This window comes from Neodiprion pinetum, chromosome 3 (assembly GCF_021155775.2).
Source record: "Neodiprion pinetum isolate iyNeoPine1 chromosome 3, iyNeoPine1.2, whole genome shotgun sequence".
In the NCBI taxonomy this organism is placed as follows: Eukaryota; Metazoa; Arthropoda; class Insecta; order Hymenoptera; family Diprionidae; genus Neodiprion; species Neodiprion pinetum.
The window spans coordinates 42,682,612-42,706,608 of record NC_060234.1 but is presented as its reverse complement, the minus strand read 5'-3'; the positions used below and the strand labels follow the sequence as shown (position 1 = coordinate 42,706,608).

Genomic DNA, 23,997 nt, shown 5'->3' with positions numbered 1-23,997 from the left:
ATCTCAATCGATGGAGTTGTTCCTAAATTAGAGTTGATTAGATTTAGAAGAATTTCTGCTTAGCCGATGCTGTGTTATTTTGAAAAATGTAAATATCTCCGTCTGACAATAACTGAAAAACGTGCGGACTAAATTCGATGAAACTTCAAAGTCAATCGGTTCGACCTTGTTTAATTTAAAAACGTCCAGGTTTTCAGGCAAATCAACCGAGTTCCATTTCCAAGTTCTCTGAGAAAATCCCACGAGGTTGCAGGACTGTCCAGTTCTTTTTAGGTCAGCCTATATTTTTTGTTTGGTTTTTTTTTCTTTCTTTACTTTCTACTGATTTTATTAAATATTCATACTTACCGGATCGGCAACAGGGCGTAGTTATTGATAGCCGTGTACAAGGTGAGCCTGTGAATATGAAAACCCGGGGTTGTGGTATAACATGGAGGTCCATCTACGTGCCGTGGCCGAAAATTAGGGAACCGATACCGAAGTCACGTTCGACAATTACGCACCTGACAATTTACCCACCGAGTCTGCAAATTACGGAGGACTCTTGAATAATTCGCGGCGTTTCTGCAAAATTCAGGAAAATCTGGCAAGCAAGCCGCGGAATTGACGGCAAAAATTCGAAGACAATGAACCGTCGGTTTTTATTTGGGAGTGCGCGAACGTTGGATTGATGGTGACTTTAAGTGCAGAGGCGTGTTATACACGTTCTATAACAATTGTACACGCATATTTGCGTGTGTACAAAGCCTTGACAAATGGCCGCCCTGTTCAGCCTCCGGGTTCAAAGCTTTTTCTCCCTCTCGGGGTGAGTCGGAATTGCACACTTCAGCTTTGCGACAAAGAAGCCGGGAAATTAAGAAAAATGGGCACCGAGGACGTAGCACTCGGAACGGTTTATCGAAAGGCGATCACTTACGGATGAATTGGCTGCCGCCATTTCCTTGTATAACAAATTCTCGGCCCCGGTTTTGAACACCCTTCTCATACTTTCAGGGCCTCTTTACGCTCCAGCTTTGATTTTTCTGTAGATACGCTAATGAGCACAATAATATGCGATTATTCATGCGAACCCCGCCATCCGAATCAGGTATGAGTCCGTGATTTTTAATTAATCGGGATATCGAGGAATTAATTTACGAGAAAATAAAACGATCGCTGGTATTCGTGTATTCGAAAATTACCGTTTATTATCTTCATCTCTGGCCGCTGTTACGCGATTATCATGTATAATGTTATACATTTTTATATTGTACTACGCATGATTCTTTTTTTTCACGCGGAATTGTTTTTTTTTATCCCCTTTTCATTCTCAGTTTCTTTTTTTTCGTCTTCTTCTTTTCTACATGTAGTTTATTATCTTATATACAAATGTATACATCACAATTTCTGTTCAATTTATGTTACATGTAATATCATTTTATTATATTATACCAGTGCGTAGTGAAATACATATTATTTACCTGTTTTATCAGATTTATATCGCTGATGAGGCTTTTCAGTGTAGAATAAAAAATTGAATACCAGATGAGAGAGGATCATTAATTGTAAAGTGTTTTTAGATAAAACGAGAATTGACGTAGGACGCGCGATTCGAGTCTCTTTATAATTCGTCAATACTTCAGGTCGAAGAATTGAATATACGAGTATAGCTGTTGGGCTGATGTATTATTCAAGCCGGAGATTAAATTTTATGAAAAAAAATAAATAAAAAATAAAAAAATAACCGAGATACGTTGAAAAGAGAAGAACGTGAGCCATTGTTGGCTGGCGTGAAAAGCCTCGCAAATTTAATTAATGCATCGCGGATGTTCGTAATCTATTTATTCATTTTTCCCCACTATTATTATTTCTTTATACAAGTATTATACATACATCGCAATAATGAGACGCGCGTATTTCATCATTTGTACACCTTATAGAACATATTTGGTACGTAATTGACTATAAATTGATTATTCTTGGTCGTACGGAAACGGGCTACGCGCGTTTCAGTTTACAATTAGCTTAAGATCTTCAGCTGATTTTTAGATGTAAGTGTAACTGCTGAAAAACTGTAACCAATAGATTATAGAATACGATTACCAAATATTTCTTTTTTTTTTTTTTCTTCGAGGTTGTGTATAAGTTACATCAACTATCAACATAAATTATTACATAGATATAATGTTGGTACAATATATACACATATAAATGCAACTCCGTTATTCTGAAACGCGCGTAGACTCTAAACTCTTGAGATTATACATTATACGTATACGGCTATCAGAGAGTCATGATGAAAAAATAGTCATCCTAATCAGTTATATATTACAGTATTACAATTACATACTTATTATACATATACATATACATAGATTACAAATTATAAAATATAAAGACGTGTCAAAGTTTGTCAACGTGCATTATAAATGATAATTACGATAGAGTGAAGCCTGATGCGAATGTGATGCGATATTTGTAATATACGGAAATGTAAATTTTTGGAGCTGAATAAAGAAGGAATAAGGGAGTAACAATTAGGCAGGACAAAATATGCGCGATAATTTTCAGCGATGAAAAAAAGACACACCTACGGCATACTTTTATATGCGTTCTTTACAAAGATATGTATTTTATTGTTGTTTCCAGCAACTTGTTCGGAGTAAAAAATTCTTTTAAACGTTAGAGTAGTTTTTCCGTGAAATGGAACCTTTGAAGCAAACGCCTAAATCCAAACAAATTCGTGATATTCTAAGCACTGGGTTTGAAAGAGCACAATAATTAAACAAAAAAGAAATCATCCGTGGGCATTGAATTTTTAAATGGAATTTTTATGTATACTATACGCATCCAAGAGTTTCGATCTGTATAAAACGATCGTTTTTTGCGTCGTATAATTCTTCTACCTAACGCTATCACATGTATTTATAATTTGTCACATCGAGATCCTCCGAAAAACGGTTCACCCAAGAACATAGTATTCATTTTTTGCAAAAGAAATTACCACGATTTTCCTTCGACATACTTCAAACCGGAATGAAGATCTTCACCGTCGCTTCTTCGAGGCAGCCGGCGTAACAACCGAGGGGCTATACAAACACTTGCAGAATAAGTGACAGCGATTTCAGAGGATATCAATTTTTAAGATATTCCAACGATTTTTGAACGATTTCAACACTTATTCCAAGCAATTGTCAGCGCCTTTGAATGATTCGTAACCGATTTCTTAGGAATCGCTTGAAATATGGGAGCGTCCGTTAATTACGTCATCGAATTTTGAGGGTTTTTGAGCCCCTCCCCCCCCTCCTTCTGTCATCTTCTGTAAGATTCAAAGACTCGCCCTCCCTTCCAAATGACATAAAAAAAATTGCCGTCCCACCTCCCCTTCCGTCATATTTTTCTTTAGGTGTGTATGAATACGATTTCTCGGCTCAAGATTTTTTTACATTAGCATAATTAAACGAAGTATACGCATTAGAGAAATTTTAATCTATTACCTTTGATAGGAGCCACCCTAGTCCGGAGCCGCACTGAGAAAAAAGTTTATTTACTGTTAAAAAACGAATGTTTGGATATGGCGAAATAAACGTTTCGTTATTATCATCAAATTTTAGTTGAGTCAAATATGATTTGTTAACTATTAACAACGTTTTATCGATCATTAATTTTTTATCTATGAATTTCGCTTTTTGCCTGTAACGTCATAACTTCTGTACTTCTCCCCCCTAAAACCGATAACATAATTTATGGACGCTGCGTGCAGTAATTCGCGATTTTGAGAAATTCCGGAAAACCCAAATCGATGCCAATTACCCTACAACGGCAGTGAATTTTAAAATCGAACGGTAGCGCCGACCTCGTCCCCCCTCCGAAAACCGTTGAGAATGGCGAATCCCGAGCCCCGAACGTTCCGATCGTTGCCCCGTCGAGGCCAGGTGGGATAGAACGGCGGAGGGGCGGAGTATCAAGAGCCGTCTCTGCGAGCACCGTCCTCATCCTCATCCTCGTCCTCGTCGCCGTCGCCGTCGTCGAGGGAGCTCTGGGTGGCGACGCTGACGCGTCGGGGATGCCGCCTTCGGTAAGGTTCCCACTCGCCCCCGGTCCTCCGCCGTCAGTGCGTCGCGATAACGTCGGGGGCACTCTTGGTGCTCTCGATGCTGAATGGTCGCCGCTCGAGTTCAGGCAGCTCGATGACGGCCTCGGCCCGATACCTGGGGTCGTTTCGCCTGGAGGTCGGGGTGCCGGCGGTCGTCTGATTGGAGGGGGCGCTCCCCGAGGAGTGCTGGGACCCGGCGGTCGTCCCGGTCGTTCCCGAGTCGAGGGTGCTCTGCCGGGAGAACTTCCCCGGGGAGTGAAAGGGCTCGCGGTTCCCCGGCTTCGGGCTCTGGAATCGCTGGTAGCTGCAGAGGTAGTCCGGAGGCTCTGGGAACCGGGGGTCGTGGAGGGACCATCCGTGGGGAGGGGGGGGGATGAGGGCGCTGTGACGGGCGCAGGCGGCGCTCGGACCGCAGCCGCATCCGGAACAGTGGGAGCCGGAAGTCGTCCTTCGGGGTATAGGAACGCCGTCGAAGAGGCTTTCCCTCGTCTGGCAGGCGTTGTCGCGAGTCTCGGGCTCCTCGCTCGACTCCTGGAGCCGTTCCTGGGTCGCGTTGCTCGCGTTGTTGCTGCGGTGGATGTCGTTTATCTCCATCGCCGAGTAGTCCGCCTCCCTCGCCAGCAGCTCCCGGGTGTAATCGTGGCCCATTAACGCGCAGGACGAACCCGTCGTCGTCGTCGTCGTCGTAGGCGGCGGAAGCAGCTCTTTGCTTGGCGCCACTTCTAGGCTCGGCGACTCGCTGGATCCTCGGTGATCGCACGAGTCGACTCGCGTCGACGACAGAGGGCACGGGGTGGTTTTTCGACCGATCTCGTCCAGCCGGTTCTCCCGCGACTGACGGATGTGCTCCTGCAGAGGAAAGAGTCAGAGACAAGTGCCTTGTTGATTTGCAATTGGTAAATTTACCAGGATGAATAGCAGAATAATCATGATTATGAAATGAGTAACTCGGTTCTGTACAGGTTACGTATAGGAACCGAGCGCGAGTACAAGTAGCGCCGTGAGTGGCCAAATTTGTCCCTAACATTGACGAGTGGTTTTTTTGGTTATTTGTCATTATTGTTCCGGAAAAAAAAACACTTGTAGCGAAAAAATTAAGGATAATTTTCTGCTATCAGTTGTTGTAACAGTCTCAGAATTACCGAGAAAACCGTTATTTAAAAACGATTGATTTATTTTGTGTGATGGCGTAGCCATGTTAAGATTGGCTGAGTCATTGGCGTAGACAGTCGATTGGGATAAATACGATGGATTTGGTACTGTAGTCGATATCGCGCACGGTCTCTTTAGAATGACTCGTTCAAAGATTATATTCAAAAACCTTGAACCATGTTATCATCATAAAATTTATTCAGACATCACACAACGCAACATCACTTTTCAAAACACAATATGCGTATCGTTTATTTTTGTTTTTTGGTTTTTTTTCTTGTGGTACCGATACTTTTCAGAAATATTTTAATAATTCATATGATAAAGCTCTGCCGAATATGCAGGTCACCTGTAAAACCCTGTATTGAAGATCAGTTTTTCAACATTTTTTTCTAACTATCACTCTTATCTGATCAGTGACTTGGTCTACATATAGATTCAAATTGTATTGTACAAACATATATATTCTTTAATTTTATTATATTTTATTATCGAATCTGTTCTGCTTTCACCGAGTTCGTGACATGATGCCATCTTACCGGATCGTGTGCTTTACGTTCGCGTCTGGTTTCTCAGAACGCTACAGACGTGAATAAAGACCTTCGTGGTCGGATAGTGTCGGAAAGGACAAATGACTGACATTTATCCGGTTTTACCGTATGAAATGTACATATTTACCAGCCAGAATTATTGCCACGATATTTCGAAGACGACGTGATGCCGACTTATCAATTTACTCTACAGATTTCAAATCACCGGTCAGAATGATATTGCTTTCGAGTTCCGGTTCCGGTATAACGAAGAAGCCTTGAGACCTCAATTAACGAATACGACGTGCTCGCTAATGGGCGAGTGATTGCTGCCAGGATCGACTCATATATTTGCAAATACAGGATTTCGAATATCGAGACTCAGCTACTGAAATTTCAACTAATTGGGCATGAGCAGAGTGGCCGATTTGCGATTTGATTGCATCGCTTATACTGCAGGCGAAAATCTGCCCGGCGTATAAATTAACACGCTGCCGGATGCACGAACGTTTTTAGAATCAATTGTTATACGAATGTTGGCGTGGCTTTATTCGTGGCGATGCAAGATCGCAAATTTTAATGTTCGAGTTCACCGTGTTTCGCGTTCTCGGGCCGCTTGAAGAGCGGAATATCAAAGAAATTCGCATCCTCCTTTCATCTTATTGTGATGAGCTCTGCGCTTTCCCCCGAATTTCCGATACCTGTATACCTCGTATACATTAAACGAGTCAAACAAAGAAAAACCCGGAGAACGATCGGAAGTTAGCTTACAGCTGATGAGTCTCGGGATTTTTCTTTTTAATTATGCACGTTCAAACAGGAACTTCCTGCGTTTCGAATTAGTTGCGGAAGAAGTTGAAAACACAAATTGGAAGAGCTTTTCTGTAACCTCCGTCAGTTCTCACCTGGATTATTCTGTGGTCTCTGATCAGCTTCCGGACGCAGTTGAAGACGAAGGCGAAGCTCATGCCGAACATTATCAGAGAGAATACGACCAGGATGATGATTATGTGTTCCGAGTTCATCGATACGGAGCCTCCCGTGTTCTGGAGCAAAGAATAATGGAACATATCACGCGCTTGGCTCGACTTAAAATTCACAAGAGAGCTGGGACGAACCCTCTCTTGCCTCGATCCGCGTGTCCAATAGATTTTGGCGCACCCTCCGGGGATCAGGCGTGAGGAGAAGATCTAGAGCTCATTTTATGCCTACGGCTACGATCCGTCCGCTCACCGACTCCTCGCTCCATTCGTTCGTACAGTATCAAAGTATCTTTACGTTATACTTGATGCCGGTGTGGGATAGGCAGGCATAAGGTAGCTATAGACTATAAATCGCGATTGGTTATTTATCGCTCGAGTTCAGCACGCTGGATAATCAACTTGTTACGAGTGTCGCTCGCACGAGTTTCTCTTTTCTCTCCGTTACCGTTTCTGCACGCGTTCCTATCACTTTGCTTTACGGCCGAATGGTGTCTTACACTTTGATCCCCCTTTTTTCGTATAATGCGACCTGATCGTCGGCCGTGCTTTGGCTTGGTGGGGAATATTTTCATATTTGATTCAAAATTCAACGGATGGAATTATGAATTTTTAAATTCATAAACACAGAGCGTGGATCACTATTCTGATTGATGGGATTATCAAACCAACGGGTCATCGTCAACCAAAGATGCTTAATTCGAACAAAAAAAAATTTGTCACCTTCGGTGTACTCTTGAATTAAAAAGAAAATCGAACTTTAAAAAGACGAAGTTTGACTACAGGAAACCATCATTAAAAGTAAAGTCTAGCGACTTTTTTTTTTTTTTTTTTGTTTTTTGGGAAAACAAAAATTCAAAACAAAAAAATAATGAACATTTTCATCCCATTTTCGAACCATGACGAAAAGATGTGTTATCGAGGTCTTCATTTTACAATGAAACATTCATTGATCCGTGTCCAAAGTATTTCGGGTCGCCACATTTTTACAAAATGGCGGGAAAGTTTAGAAAAATTAGAGGTATCATTATTGATCGAAACAAATGAAAAAATCCATTGGACATTCGAGTTTTCAAGACACATATAATTGGTCCAAATTTTAGTATTTTTCAGGACACTTAATGCAGCCCTGCAAGAGTGCGAATCGCCGCAGATTGGCTCTTATAAGCTTCTACTTTGATGAACTCTATACATCTCGGTGTCTAATTGGCATCGCGAAAGCAGAAACAAGGGGAAACGGAATGCTGTATCGATTTTATTTCACTCTCGTGGATGGCTTCGGCAGCAGCCTCGGGTGTCGCGGAGAATATCCTCGAATTGTTCCCACGGTAAACAGAGTGACGTAAATGAGGAAATCAGTAACAAGACTAACAACGTCTCTCCGTCTCTTTGTTTCACCGAGAGGTCGTTGATCCGGGAAAATTCGTACGCTGGATTTTACCGACCGCCTAATCTTAACCAAGCATTCCGGAGTTCCCGGATGTTGCAAAGCACTTGTTTTTCCCCGCAAGCTTTTAGCGCTTCCGTTCTAGTTGTCGTTCCCTCCGGTTTTCCACCCTCTTTTTACAACTTCTGTGTTCCAAAAAGAGTGTCGCAAACAGCGACAGTCACACGGCGACGTTGCGGTTTCCTGCAACTATCAGACCGTTGTCCACCTGGTTTCGCAAACAGGACCGCGGGGCGTTCAAGTATCGATCCGATCCCTGATCCGTGGCGATAACGAGCGGCGTTTGGGGCCAAAGCCACCCGATCGGTTCACCGTAATCACGGGAATACCAGTCACCGGCGCAATGCGCGAAACGGGGCTCTAATAGGTGGTGAATATCCGATTTGCACGTATGGCTGAACGGTAAAAAGGAAACTGGATGCCCAATGGAAAATTGATATTTAGAATGAACGGAAACGCTTTGATGCGCGGTTTACGTCATTTCGATGAAAATTATGCTCACCCCGCATTTCGCGGGCTCTTCGTCATTTCGGAAACGGCAGTTGTCATTTCCGTTGCACTTCAGACTGCCTTTGATGCATCTTGCGTCATCGCAGTCGAATTCTCCGTCACGGCATTCTGGAATTTTTAAAGGAAATTCAAAATCAATTGAAATACGACGATTCAAATACATACATTTTGCAAAATTTGAGTCGGATCCCTTTTTGTATTTTTATCCTGAAACTCGAAACTTTTCCGATTGACGTGAAATTTCAACGATATCAATACATGATACGTTATTCTCTCTCCACCTCTGGATTCGTTGTATTTCACTACGGTCTCATATGTTGGTTGAAATAACGCCAAAAATTGTAGTGCTCTTAAAAAAGCTCCTCGCGTCACAATCCTTGTACAAGCATTCAGAACAACAGTTGCAATTAAACTTTCAGCCTGATTATTGAATATCAAATTATTCCTTTTAATACGGTAGACATGTGAAAATTGAATATTGAAATAATTCACAAAATCAGATTTTTTCTATATTATCGAACTTGAAAATATATCTAAATATTGTCAATTGGATGTTAAATATTTGTCACTGCCTACCTTGATTAGCTGCAGAATTGTATCGAATTGTTTTTGCGAGATATGTGACGGTGAATTAGAATTTATGAGGTTTTTGAAGAATCGTATAATTTTTGAAAAACTTTCGAATTTCAGGGTCTCCGCGTTAAATGGAAAAAATTTCAGCTACGTATCATGACGATGCAGACTCACTCGAGCTATCGCCCCCCTTCTCTCTAAAGGCGGTGACGAGAAATGTGAAGGTGCTATTGAGAGCCCGTGGCTCAGCGTAATACCGGAGAAAAAGGGTGTTCGTTTCAGTGCTGACAAGGTCAGCGGTGCTTCCGCAGAAATTCTTCAGCCGGGAGGGGAGGTCAGTCCGCTCACCGAAGATGTCGACGAAGTTGCTGTCGCACTCGTTCGGCCTCTGCAGTTTGAATTTTGTAAAAGAAAGCTGGATCTGTGGCAAAATGAAGGATAAACGCAAGTTACACGTAGTTCCGATTTCGAGCTCCGACGCAGCTTTTTGACCTGACGACAAACTACCTTCCATCCCGCCTCGACCGTCACCACCCACATACAATCAAGAGCCACTCCGTTCTTCTCCGCTATTTTTTTCTGTTCCTCTACTTCCTCGCTGTTGATGTTCGCCTCGAACCCCGTTTTATTTAACAGGCAGGACTCTGGCTCCGGTATCACCTCTTTGGATTAAACAGACACAAAGTTTGTTTTTTTAACTCTTTGAAGCATACATTTTTCATTGCAGTCAAATTCAATGGGGTCAGATCTGAGAAATTTTCAAAATTCAAAATAATGGACTCAATACGAGCGAGTAGAATCAATTTTTATATTTTCAATTCACCATTTTGGATACGCCATCATGAGTTTTGAAATTCTGACGTCGGATTCGTTTTCACCGAAAACCCCTGACTAACAAATTTCAAGCGAATTGCATCAATTCTTATATTTTGAGTCCACCGTATTGAATCCGCTTTTATTTTGAAATTTTGACCCAAGACTACCGAGTTCCACTTTTCTAGTCCCCATAATCTTCCAACAATTACATTTATTCTGTAAAAACCGACATTTTCAACATTTTGTTTATTTATAGCGCTCACTATATTCACGGAATCATAATCTCTCTCAAGACGTCAACAATGACATCTTAGAAGCACAATTGTGCAAAAAAAAAAAAATGACACCAATATCCCAAAAATTGGTTATAAATCTTGAATAACCGATTCAAAAAACGTGTCCCATGTATGAGACGTTGTGCCGCAAAGTGTTAAAACAAGGATCGGGGCATTTTTATGGATATTTTAGATGCACGATCAAAGAAGTCTCGATCTTAATTTCTAGCGGGTTCAATAGCTAGTCAGGATGTCGCTTCGTCTGATGTAAAAACTATGAACTGTTACTGAACACCCATCACTAACTAACAGCAATCAACTCGAGCTGTGCGTTGAAATAGTAGAAACAAATTATTGCGGGTGTTGATATTCTCATGGACAAGACATGAATGTGAAAAGAATACGCTTCCACACGTCAAAAGATTCTTGGTACTCCACTGTAAGATAAAAAATATTTCCCCTCGCATCTACGAGGCATTGAAGTAACGGTTCAGAACTTTGGTCAGAAAATGAATAAGAAATGGTCTCGGGGTATCGAAATTGATTTGATATCAACTCAAGCGACTTACTATCCGTGGGCCGGGGTATCATGCTCCAAACGGCCTTGAATCCCCCGTACTCGATGTTCTCGTCGCTGTGAAATCGTAGCCATAGGTACCGTGACTGCGAAATGACCACAGGGGGAAACTCCTTGCCACACCGATGAAAAATCTCTTTGGCAAACCCATGTTGTCCGTCACGAACCTCCAAGAAGTCGAATCGACATCCATCGCTCGGCTCTATGTCAAACCGATCCCGGAAGTCGAGCTTCAGGAGCATGCCCTTGTGCGCTGGCGGGAAAAAGCACCGTTGTTTACTTGTTCTTTCGTAGTCAAGGATGAGCTGTCATGTAAAACTTTTGTTAGCTGGTCGCGGGATTCGGCCTAGATTGGTCGGACTTATCGCACCAACTTCAACGCTACATCGTGCGTGATGCAATTGTATCGCCATTACAGAGAAACCGGGTATAAATCACCATGCGCGTTTCACGGTGGCTGCCATTTGGCCCGGCGATGACTTTAAAGAGATTCTTTGACAGCCCGTTACCTCTGGAGTGGAATAGTAACTCAATTTGAGTAGCGGCCCCAAGCGAGCAGACCTGTCTCATCCTCTACCACATCAGAGGCATCGAGAGGCAAACTTTTCAAGCGGAAAGCTTCGAACGTCTCTTCGTCATCTGCCGAGTTGTATTTCACCGTCATGAAGTTAAGTGGAAGCTTCAGTCGGGTTCCGACCAGACGTGACTGTGCATATCGATTCACACCACGCTGTTGACATTCCTGTTGTCTGGCAGAGGAAATCATTTTCATAGCCAAAGTTTCAAGTTTGTTCCAAAAGTCTCATTACCGGAACATCAAATGGAACACGAATTTTCTCGGTGTCTTTAGACACGTTTTTCGAACCCATGAGGCAAATATGGCACCGTTAAAATGACGCGATCTAAACTAACTCCTACAGTTGACCCGCCAAAAACACCGACGAACGTACAGAGAGTGAACACACTCGATTAACTCTTGACTGTCGCGGTTGCATCAGAAGCGGATTAATGGCCTGCAAAGAGAGCGAGTGAAGCGAAGCTTTTTGCCTTCCCGAAGTGACGTCGTTTCATGTACCGGTTATATACCATCGAGTTTACAATGTGTTTGCCCTGGCGAATGGAAGCTCATCCCTTAAAGCACCCACCCGACCGTCTCTGGAGAGGTACGCGAGAATGCACCTTTGAGTGTACAGTTGCAATTGTTGCTATGTATAGAATTGCGCAGATGTATTGATCCAGGAAGTATAGATACAAAGTTCATCGATCTTAGCGAGGAAAATAATGTTTCGGTGGAGTAAAAGGATTCCTTTTGGAGATGACGAGGCTTGGAATTATGGTTTCGCAAAGGTGAAACGAGTATGCGGATTGTACAGTAGAGATCAAATACGATGCTGATCATGAAAAGCATCTTTATAAGATAATATATTAGCGAGTCTTTACTCTTGAAATTGCCTCGTGATGTGCTTTCGAGACTTGAGGAATGAACAAATCCTCTGAATTTATCATGGAAGATTTAGTTTGAACCGTGCGCTTAATCTTCGCGTTTTGCCATTCATCGGTGCTGTCACGATAGACAAAAACATGAAAGGTAGGAATCACGAATGTACCAGGCTAAACGTGGAAACGATCTAATCAACGTTTTGCTTTGTTCTAAACAAAGAACTACGTTTAACAAACATTTGACGGAATGTGAATACATCAAGGTGAAATTAGATTCCCTTGTGAAACGTAGGAAGAAAAAAAAGGCATGTTTTCTCACCCAAATTACACGAAGATTTTTTTTTGTTACCCTCATTTTATTCGTAAATTCTTCGTTCTCAAACACGTAGTTTCACGGATAAAATCAGGGCAACAAAGAGTCATATATGAAAATGTCGATAAAATAAATAGCTGGAGACAATTTCGAAAAACTATGCTTACCCCTAGAGTCATTGACATCGAATCTTACTAAGTCCACTCAAATATTAAGGGCAACAAAACCACCGTTGAGTGTTATCACATAGACTCGAAAGGATTGATTAATATACAAATTATCTGACTGAAAATATGCAACGAATAAATTATGAGTGAGAGCCAGATGGCGGAACAGCTATTTCAAAATGTACCAGCACCCCAATTGTTATTCAAGTAAGAGATATTTAAAGTATTATACCTTGGTCGAAATGAGAATATTATTATACATTAGTGTCGGAGGTTTCGTACCGAGCTAATTAGAGGAATAATTAATTTTGCTTCACGCATCGAAAGTGCCTTGTTGTCCCTCATACCTCAGCACCATCGACACGTATTTCACGAGTTTCGAAATAATTTCCTAAGCATTCTGTGCCGACTCGTAGGCTCGATAACAGCGAAAAAGTGTCAGGTAAGTAAAGTCAGCATCGCGATACGGTAGCTGCCATGTCCACATCGGAATTGCGGTGTGCTTCTATATTTAATCCGAGCCGCGTCCGCGGAGACGAAACTTAAATTTACGCCAGTCGCATACTTCGCGTGGGCTTTTTCGATCTCTCAGCCAAGTCTAGGTCCCATTCATGGCCGGGCCGATGTCCTTGGCGAGTTTGTCTACTCTTGCTAGACGATTATATGTTCATTTACATCGAGCGGGAAAGAGGTAAGAATGAATCGTGTCAATCTTCAATATAGTTTTTTATCCAACGGTCCATTTTCACACCTTCGATCAATCGCACCAATGGTTGCGAGTCTCACAAAACCTGTCGGCAGGTTTCCTTTTTGCATTCGACGTTTGCTCTCTGTGACGTCACAGTGCTGATTAATTGGTCTTGTTTAAGTTCGGTATACCGCCATAACTTATCTTTATATCGTATTGTTACGCGTTACTTGCCTTTTATCCAATCTAATCTCCTCTCTTCCAAGACTCGTGTATAGTAGCCTTCGCTATAGTGCGACAATGGGTTGTCTTTTCCACTCAAGTCGTTTTCCCACACTACCGCCTTCTTTTCTCTCTCTCTATTCTATACTGTTTCTCTGCTGTTTTATCTACTTCACAAGTCAATTGAATTCACTGCATCACTAGAGAGCTCAATTACTCTTCTCCGAAGCTTATACCATCGACCACCGAAGGGATCAACTCATCAATGTATCGCGCTCAGTCGATCCTACACGTCAATTCAATCGTAGGAAAGATTAAACGATACCCTCACGTTGGCTAAGAAAAAGACATGATCGACAAGGCTTACTGTGGTCACAGTTTGGTCGATTCGGTATGAATTCCGGGGTTTACAACGTTCGCATCTCCAGATATAACCTCCGTCCGGTATTGAACCACTTCGAAAGCGCGAATGAAAAGATTACGCGAACCCCGCAAAGCTTAGTCCGACCTTTGAGATATCCGGAAAGTGTTTATGCGGCGATGCATGCCTATACCGCAGTATGATTCATCTATTAACTTTTCTTTCTTTTAAGTTGTCACTCGAAAAACTCGTGACAAATACTGAAAAAAATAGTATAAAACCTGGAGGAGGTAGTAAAATATTTATACCTACCTCGCTACCAATTATTGTAGTATTTTTTATATATTTTTATCTCTACACCTTACTATAGCGGGGTTGGTGATCCTGCCCCTGATCACGTGGCGCCAGGGGTGGAAGGCTCGCGAACGGTATTAATGCCGGAGGGTGTACATCGAAATCGAGGCATGCGCTTCGAGCAGGGTGGTTGTCCCTGGGCGCCCGATAAATCTCCCCTCCCGCCTCTCCCGCCTCTTCCGCCTCTCTTTCTCGGCGGCAGCAAGAGGGAGTAGAATTGACGGAAATTGTGGGAGGGTGTTACGGGTGCGGCTGTCGGCACGTTCGTTGCTCCTGTCCGTCGTTCGGCCGATCGTCGCGGCCCGAGCTATTTTTCATCCCACCAGCCAGCCGGCCAACCGGCTGTCTGGTATGCCGTCGAGACCCGGCAAGAATAAACATCCTGGACTCTCGAGTCCTGATGTGCCGACGATCAAATATAAAACAAACGCCTCTGTCGTACACGCGTTCCTCCGTCCCGGCGGGGATCGAGGGAACATTTAATCTCCCGGCTAGGCTACGGATCGCCCACTCTGCCGGTTCTCCTTTCTTCTGGATGGCCGCGGGCCTGGAACCGGAGTGATTACATCGGATAATTGCATGCCATTTACTCGAGAAATTTTATTCCCCTTTCACCAATCTCCTCTTTCATTCCGCCCCCTCTCTCGTCCGCTTTCAGTTTTAATCCCTTCCTGTACGGGATTGTTGTCCCTGTAATCCCTGCGGCCAGGGTACTACTCGTGATTTTGAAAATTTTCCGGGACAATATTGTCGATTGCGAGGATGCTGTAGTCATCTCTTACCGACTTCGTTCTGTTAAATGTCTCCTATCTTTACTTATATGAGAGACGTTGAAAAAATTGAATATGACAGCCGAAATTCTACATGAAATTTCGAACGACGACACATTTTAATTTTACGCCAAGAATATGTTGGTGTGTTTGTGTTTGGGATCACATGAAGAATAGGCCTGTTATCCCCTTTTTTGCCATCCCCATGCGTAACCTCTGATAACATCCAACATAAAAGACATTCAACGCAGTCGGTAAAAACTGACTATAGCACCCCCTTAAGGATATTAAAGTGTACATAGGCTGTTCCATGCCAAGGCAGTGAATAATTCATCCTGGTATTTTATATTTTTTCCACGCATGTTTTTTATACGATGGTAAAACCTGCCAAAAAAGAAACAATTCTGATTTCCTTAAACGAGTAGTTCTCAGCTCACATGAATTTTAAAATCTTTCGCAAAACTTTAGGTACAGATTGACTTTCCGAAACCACAAGTGGATTTATTTGGTTTTTCGTTTACCAAATTCCTCTCAACTGTCTTAGGACCTTTGTCTTGACGGCATGAAGGAAATCAGGCCATGAGACGTTTCTACAAGCCTCCGTATCCGCGTACATTGGAATACAGAATTTCGAGGCTTGTGTATGGTATACAAATAACCGTGCCAATAGTCGTATAATTTTACTCGAACCGTCTCGGACCCCCGGCGGCGCCCATATCGTCCTCGTATTTTACGTGGCTCTTAGACCCGGATTCGAGCTAGGCGGAAACGGCAGATAAAGTGAATCCTAACGATGCGTCGGGGTTGAATAATTCCCTGGATAACCAAAGACGACAGGCTGCAGACGTCGGGGAGGAAGCGACAGCGGCCGGGAGGCGGAATGAAGAGCTATAAGGGAGAAAAAAGCCGGGCATTTTTATTCCTAGGCGGATGGGTGTGTGTGCTGTACGGTCGGCATGTCCCTTAAGAGCACTCGCCCGATTACAAAGGTGATGGAGAAAGGCGACGGCGTTAGGTGTCCCAGCCATTCGCGCGTATAAGTTCCTTACATGCAAGTCGGTGTGTGTATACCTACTTCGGCGAAAGCTCAGTTGAAAAGTTTGTTAGACTGCAGTGTGAGCATGAGCTAACGTCCGAAGTAATCGTGAGGTACCGGATCCATAAAAGAGCTGAACTTAAACAAACTCCAAGATCAAGTAGAAACTTGTAGCGCCGCGATATCAAAGAAAACAACGATAACGCGTTTAATCTAAAAGTTGGGAGGCGAACACCTTCGTTACACTGTGGAAATAAAAATTTATACATCGGCGCTATTACCGGATCGCAGCTGAATATATTATACATATATCCCCAACACCGTCGATTGAATCGATAAACCCATTCGAACAGGTCGTAAAGTGTAAACTACCCCACTTGTCTAATCGTATAAAGCACTGCTTTTAGATACACGGTATTTTCAATAATGTATGTGCTCGAGGGTTCTCTGAACCATTTGGAAGCTCTAGAGTCAAGGTTAAAATAAATGATAGAGAGGAACTCTTGTAGAATTCATAAGCTCGGTTCTTCTTTTGAGTATGAGAGAAAAACGTCCAGCGGAATGATCAGAAAGTGGAAAAACCCAGGATGTGAGTAGAGAGAGAGGGAGAGAAATTCGTCAATCAACACAGCTTGCCCCGCGTATTCATCAACTCGCTCACACGCCTGCCACAATCAGTTTATCGTAGTGACAAAGCCGCCTGGAACACAGCTGCAGAGAAGTTGGACCTTGACGCTGTTGTATAATAACTTGTTGCGGACAGGGTACGTCAAAGTTCTGCAGATAGTGCGATGGGAAGTAGGTGGCTCATGATAATCAATAGACGTGACGGCTGTCCGTCGAGAGCCAAGAGCTACGAAGATTAGGCCATCCGAAGTAGAGCTGGAACAGCTATGCGGAAGAAGAAGAAGAGCTGGGGAACTTGGCCGTTTGATTTTTCCGCTGATTCCATAAGTCCAGGATGGGAATGAGGACGACGTCGAAAAGGCCGGGCGAATTCGACGAGAAATCACGGTTCGCAGTTTATCTGCAAAACTGGGGACTGTGTTTACGTATACGAGCCTGAGTAAACATCCCCAATCCGAATGCGAATTGCCAATTCCAGCTCCGGGATCGCGGCGCGCTCTCTTCTCTACGTCCACGTTCCACCCATCTTGACGAGGCTTGACCTATCGCGAATTCCTTCTTCCAGGGTCACCGTGTTACCCGGAAATGGTCTCGCCTTCGCCGCGTTGGAAAAGATAAGGTGGTAAAAAACAAGGCTTATTTTCAGCTGCGTCGTTTTTATTTTCACTCTTGATCGGCCAGTCCCAAAACAGTCTTCTGTCTTTTGAGATAAGGAGAGGAAGGCAAGACCGGAATCTGCAGTTTGCGTCGATGCTGCATGCGTGTCTAAGACCTGCGGGTTTTATCTGCACCAATGACATCAGCCCGCAACCAGCGGACACCCGAGTTGGAATTTTGGCCCTAATGTAAACCTGCAAAATGCCAACTTCGGTAGTGGGTAGATAGGACCTGCAGAGGAGGTAACAGGACCTACGGAGGATTACCCTTGTATTGACAAGAGATCCTATTCTTGATCTAAACTAGGCAGATATATCAATTTCTTCCACTGTTAGGTTCAAATTAGGACGTCTTTAATACCTCCGCAGGTTCTCTACTGTATCCTTTAACGTAGAATGTAGTATATTCGTTACAAAATTATCGCGCACGGCAAATATCGATGTGCTTGAAATCATCCGAGGACAGTACTTTTAATAATTAAAATTTCAGCATGATATTAAATAACCTTGCAACTATGTGAAGCAAGATACGAAGTGCTAATTATTGAAAATGCCCATATTTTTTCCCTTGTCGTATGACTGTTGCTTCAGAAGGTGAAAATGATGGTCCCAGTGAGGGTGGATCATGCAGCCTGTGGATTGCTCCCAATCATCAAAAGAGTAAATAACTCAAATCTCGAGTGAAACGAAGACTTTAAGTGTGCGCTCGGGGATCGAAGCAATATGCAAATGGCAGCGGTAGGTAGTGTTGGAAGTTTCCAGTAAGATGAGGCAGGGTATGGGTTCATCGACTTCATTAAATAGACGCGGTTGATCGCTTACGCCGATTCAAAATCCCGAGCGAGGAAGTAGCGGGAGCGTAAGGACCATTCCCTTTTCATTAGAATTTCCCTTCGAGAGACTTGACTGACTTAATGGCTCGACAGATCCGGTTCCACCGTGCGATAGGATCGTCGTCTCAACTTGGACGTAATAACATTGGTCTCTACATCACTTTCAAAGAAATCAAACATTTGATGAGGAAAACGATATTCCTACCATTTTCTCTTGTTCCACTAAATAATTCACCCTGCAGACACATACACATACATAGGTATAATTCCTATCGCTTTGCCAAAGACTTGAGCGACAAACTTGCAATGAAACTCGGACTCATCAAATTCCCACCAAACTTCTTAATCCTCGCAGTAGATATAAAAGTTCTCGTGTCTAATAGGCGGGGGAAACTTTTCCAGTCAAAGTAAAACTCGTGAATCTAGTTATCTATCTATAAAACACTTTCAGAGTTTATTTTCCGACATCTATATAAATACATATACATATATAGGTATGTATACATTGTAAGAATTGATTTTAAAACCGTACCTACCTCACTTATTTTACCTATACGGTTCAATATCGATAACATGTTATATCAGGAAATTGAGAAAATCGGAGGTGACGAATCGGGAAAAAGAGGAAGGTAACCGAAGCGTTGGAGGTTATTGATGGTGAAATTAAATTTATTACCTTACGCACAAGATGATATTAGGCAGCCAATCTGACTTCCATTAAGAAATATAAAACAGAGATTAATCGTGATAGCAAAATCGGGACGTGATCGCAGTTTATACACTATGCAGTTCATCAAATTGTTCATGTAGAAAATCACGAATATAATTTAAATCAACGTACTTTCTAACTGATGATGATTGACGTCGTGATTGATAGTGAGAGAGAGAGTGCTCGTACTTCGTGGCCTCTCATCAGCTGGTGATACAGCGGGTCGTGGTTAAGTAAAGTGTCGAATCCCCAGATGTGGACGAGGTTGTGGTAAAATGCAGCTTCGTGGATATTTTTTCAATCAATAAGTTCGGTCGTTGGATTGGCTAATTTTGTTGTGTCTAATCTGGAGGGGTTATCCTGGTCCTCTCTAACCAGAGGATATAGGCCGACTGCCCAATTCGTCGCCGACTTGCCTGTCCCGATAACCATTTCGTCCGTTCTTCTCCTCTCTCTCTCTCTCTCTCTCTCTCTCTCTCTCTCTCTCTTGTTCTGATACCCACACAACAAATATATACCTATAGACGCGAAGTGGATGAACAGTCCTACAAGTCTGACGACCAAGATCGACAATCCCAGTTTCTAGCACGCACTGTTTACACTCCAAAAGTTGAAGGTGGATTCCAATTATTATCACCAGAGTTGTGCGCAGTTACTTGAACCATAGGAAACCAAAAATAATTTAAACCCCTGCAGTGTTGGGGAAGATCCACGGGTGTCGCAGAATTGGGATAGGAAGCCAAAACGGACGAGACAATCGATTCAATCAAACTTAGACCAGTTGTGGCATCAGATGTGGCACAGTTAGGTAGGTACTTATCTCTCCAGCTGCAGGCGCGAGGCTGCGAAATCCGGGTCAGGGAAAAAGTTCTAGCACAGAGAACTCGGTCAGGTCTCTTCCCTGCGGGAAGCCATTGTGATTCCCCATATAAATAACTTTCGGGACTCTCTAAATTAGGCTTGGACTCGACAGACGGCTGCAGTCGACACGTCGACGAATGTCTTCTTCCTTGACTCGGGCCTTGGCCATCGGGATGCTTACTCGCCTTCACATCGATCTGCGAGCACTTATCGGTACGACGGATTTCCGATTTTTCTCCCTGAACGGGTGGATGCTTTGCAAGATTATTATTAATACCTTCGACCAAATATGGAGTTGTGAAATTTATTACTGACACACATTTTCTCGGCAAGAGACAAAAAAATCTGAGGTACCACATGTTACCGTCATAAGTGAGTATCGAGTTCCAAATGTGCCAATTCCTACATCAAATTACAAAATAAATGACCTCAAATTTTTATTAATTGTGTCAATTTAACGACAACATGATCCAACTTGCATGAACCTTCTGCGCACTGTTTAGTCAATCCTCCAGATGGTCGAAGGTAACATTTTGGTTAAGATAACATTCAGTCAGTGACAGAGAGTTAAATCAACAGTTTGCCTGACGCTTGAATATCAAGTAATAAAAGAGGACGACACAATTAAGTGTGGAACAGGTCAGGGAGCTTGTTTCCATCCTAAACTGAGTCGCTTTGCAAGCTCCCGTCGTACCGGAAGTGTCTCGTTTATATCCTCCGGTTACAATTCCAATTTGGCCTTTCCGTGCCGTGAGTGTTTTTCCCGATGCCAAGGGGAGGAGGAGGGAGTCCGGTCAGGTCGAACCCTTCCACCCTAAGTACGTATACACGCTCCCTACATCATCGATATGATTTTTTTCTCCCAAGTCGCAAGTGAACACGAGGAGCTGGCCAACAAGGTCGAGCTCTTCATTCTTCGAGAAGCAAAGGCAAAACTCGGGATGTGGAGCTCTAACAATAAGCGTCAGGCGTCACGATAAGCCGACAAAGCTTTCCCGTCAACCAAACTCTATATCAAGGAGACGACCGGGCGATTTCTTCACAATGGTGTATAACCTCCCGAATCAATTCCAGCTTGCATACGCGCGCTTGACGTATGGGAAAAAACCCGGAAGCTTGCAAGCTTGCGGATATCGCGTCGATGAATAAACCCACCAGTTCGCGTCATCAATTGACTTCGAGATATGTATAACCTTGAACGCGACCTCGTGCAGGGTAAAATTATTCGATTCAATCATCGCACCGAATCAAGGAACGAAATTTGGGACGATGGGACCACTGCTGGGTAAAATGCTTCGATAGCTCCATTTAAAATGAAAAATGGAAAATCGTTTCAGAAACGTAATTTAAATGGGTAAAATGTTAAATGCAAAATGCAATTTACATTTTAAATGCCCACTTTAAATGATACTATTTCAACTATTACCCGGTAGTGGAAGGGGCGACTGACATATTATTTTCTCGATGGTTGTCACCGGCCAATTTTCACCTACCTGTAAGCACCCTAACGCAGTCCGTTTGGTTGGGGTAATTGTCGGGCCAATTTGGGCTGTAAAACTCTTGCTTCTTCTGGTTACCGATGGTAAAACTTTCGCAGTCGATTCTCGGCGCGTTTCTGGTTCCGCGGCTTGAATTCAGCCGCAGGAAGCCGACCTCGTTCGCCGAGGCGTCCCGAAGGAGGCTACTCTTCGTCGTTAGGGTGGTTCCGTTCCATCCTCGTTCCGGCAAGTCGCTTGATCCAGAAACTGAAATGGGGATGGATTCGATTGCCGAAGCTGAGGAAGAGAGGGACGAAGGTGCGGCCGACGCGCCGCCGCTCGGAACATCGCGATTATCTCCGTCCCCGGAATGCAGCTGTCTTTTCGTTATCGAAGTCCGTTCGACTACTCCGAGGTCTTCAACTCGGGATCTCGGCTCTGCCGACGATCTCGAAGAACCGTAAAACGGACTCGAACGGAACCCAGAAAACTGACTGCCAACCGTTCCCGTAAGTCCAGTCGCTGCTGCGCCGGCTGAAACAGACGAGCGAACCAATCTGGCTTGTGAATAATTCTGGATCCAGGACAAAGGCGAATGAATACAAACGGTGAAATTGGACAATCTATCATAACTGTTTGTCGCGTAGTTGGACAGGAATATGGATTGTATGAAGAATGCTGAAGGATATTGGAATTGTAGGTCAATCGTCACATCATTTTGTCACATCATGATTTTCAGTAAGTACAATCATCTTTTTCATATTCTATATAGATGTGATTGCGAGACTGTATCATTATCTCATTATTCATTTTTGTTCTTCACAGTGTTAATGAATCTATATATTGTTCTAAGTTCTTGTTAACGGAAAAAATGATGTGACATACTTCATTGACCTACCATTCCAATGTCCAATTACTCCAATATGGATTACAGTTATCGACACAAGCAAATTGCAAATGACTGGTCGAGAACGAAGACTTCGTGTGGTATTTCCTGCGACTGCCTCCGCAAAAGCAACCGAAGCTTGAACTGCAGCCGGATATTGTCTGGAAGCGAGTGGTGATATACAAGCTTCGATTGGTTTACGATTTTTCTTCCGTAGGATAGGTATAGCCAGAGAATGGGGTTCCTATGAATGGAACAAAAGCGACTAGTTCAGGATAGAAGTGGTGGCTGAAACCACTATAAGAGCAATCGATCTTAAATAATGAGACGAGGATTATGGCGCTCACGACTGGGTTCTCTAGTGGACGCTATTACTTTTTGTAATTACTATGCACTAATGCTTCGCGCCATTAGCGGGCTTGTTATGGGTGCATTAAATTCCTGTACCTGGAATTCTATCGTCAAATGTTCGGAAAGTGCTACTCGCATTGTGACTACGCAGATTTGACCAATCGCTAATCCTCTACCGTTACATCGAACGGAATGAAACTCATCCTGCAACTCATTTCATCTTCGTGGTTTAGTTAAAACGTGTTATTTATACATCATCCACTTGGTCTAAGAATCTTGAAATTCATCCCGTATTGCGTATTATATTCTTTCTTCGTCATAACGTGCGACTTCTGAGCCTCGACAAACTTGTTGGGGCCTATATTAGGTCCATATAGTTAAAAGTGGCATTTTAATTGCGGGATATAGACGTGCAGCGATGTCCATCCACTTGAGAAGATGGAGAACCTGCTTCAGGCTTACAAGACTCAACCACAAGTATTTCGCCTCTCTTAGTTACAGTAGATTGATGCCGACCCGAGAGGATATAATACATTATTCGCAAGTCCTTTCAGAAAGTAACGTTTTGATACTAAATTTCAGATATTTTCGAACGCGGATCTCGGTCTTGGATGATGCCACAGATATATACACAACATGATTTTCCACATCTTTTTCCTACTTGAAGAGATCGCGTCGACGCCTCAAGTCGACCGCTTTTTAATCCCCATCCTTTCAGAGGAAACGTGTTTTTCCGATAGTCAACGGTCCTCGCCGTACCTTCTTCAACGCGTCACAGAAGATTCGTTGAATCCGGCGGTTCGTCGTTCGTCGAGAGGAAGAAACGTCTTCCTATTGTGTAAGGCGCAGGTGAAAGCTCCGAGCCGAGTTGGAGCTGAAAGCAATATCGCGTCAGGAGTTAATCCAGGTTTGACCTCGTTGCCCTGTATATTCGTAGGTACCTGCCTTTTATTGCCACTTTTCTGTATCGTATTTTCTCATATCCGCGACACGATTATATGAATTCGGTCAAGTCTTCGACGAAATTTGACGAAATTCATATTTACCAACACATTATAACCATAAATTTGCAGGATGAACAACTCTTTAGGTGGGGTTTCGACCTCTCCAAATTACTAATTTATTTTTGCTACACAGACTGGTAGGATTCTATTTTTCGGAAGATCAAAAGAACCCCTCAAAGCAGATCGTGGAATTAGTAGAAAGAATTTTTCTCTTCTAGCATATTCTCTGCCTCTGGCGTGAGGTACAAGGTATAAGGTATAGAGTTATAAAGTATTCAAATTTCCACGTGCAGTTGGCAGATGCGA

General features: G+C 43.1%; 1 protein-coding gene across 1 annotated transcript in view; it reads right to left on the bottom strand.

Moving 5' to 3' along the window:
- Positions 1 to 1,183: 1,183 nt before the first annotated feature.
- Neto (Neuropilin and tolloid-like) overlaps positions 1,184 to 23,997 on the bottom strand; it is a 36,912-nt gene continuing 14,098 nt past the window's right edge. Inside the window, exons 2-8 of the mRNA XM_046616760.2 lie at positions 21,466 to 21,984; positions 10,928 to 11,188; positions 9,775 to 9,929; positions 9,442 to 9,688; positions 8,687 to 8,802; positions 6,663 to 6,803; positions 1,184 to 4,924 (exon numbers count right to left, since the gene is read on the bottom strand). Of these exons, the coding sequence (XP_046472716.1) occupies positions 4,091 to 4,924; positions 6,663 to 6,803; positions 8,687 to 8,802; positions 9,442 to 9,688; positions 9,775 to 9,929; positions 10,928 to 11,188; positions 21,466 to 21,984 (2,273 nt within the window). The 3' untranslated portion in view covers positions 1,184 to 4,090. The remainder of the gene's footprint in view (positions 4,925 to 6,662; positions 6,804 to 8,686; positions 8,803 to 9,441; positions 9,689 to 9,774; positions 9,930 to 10,927; positions 11,189 to 21,465; positions 21,985 to 23,997) is intronic.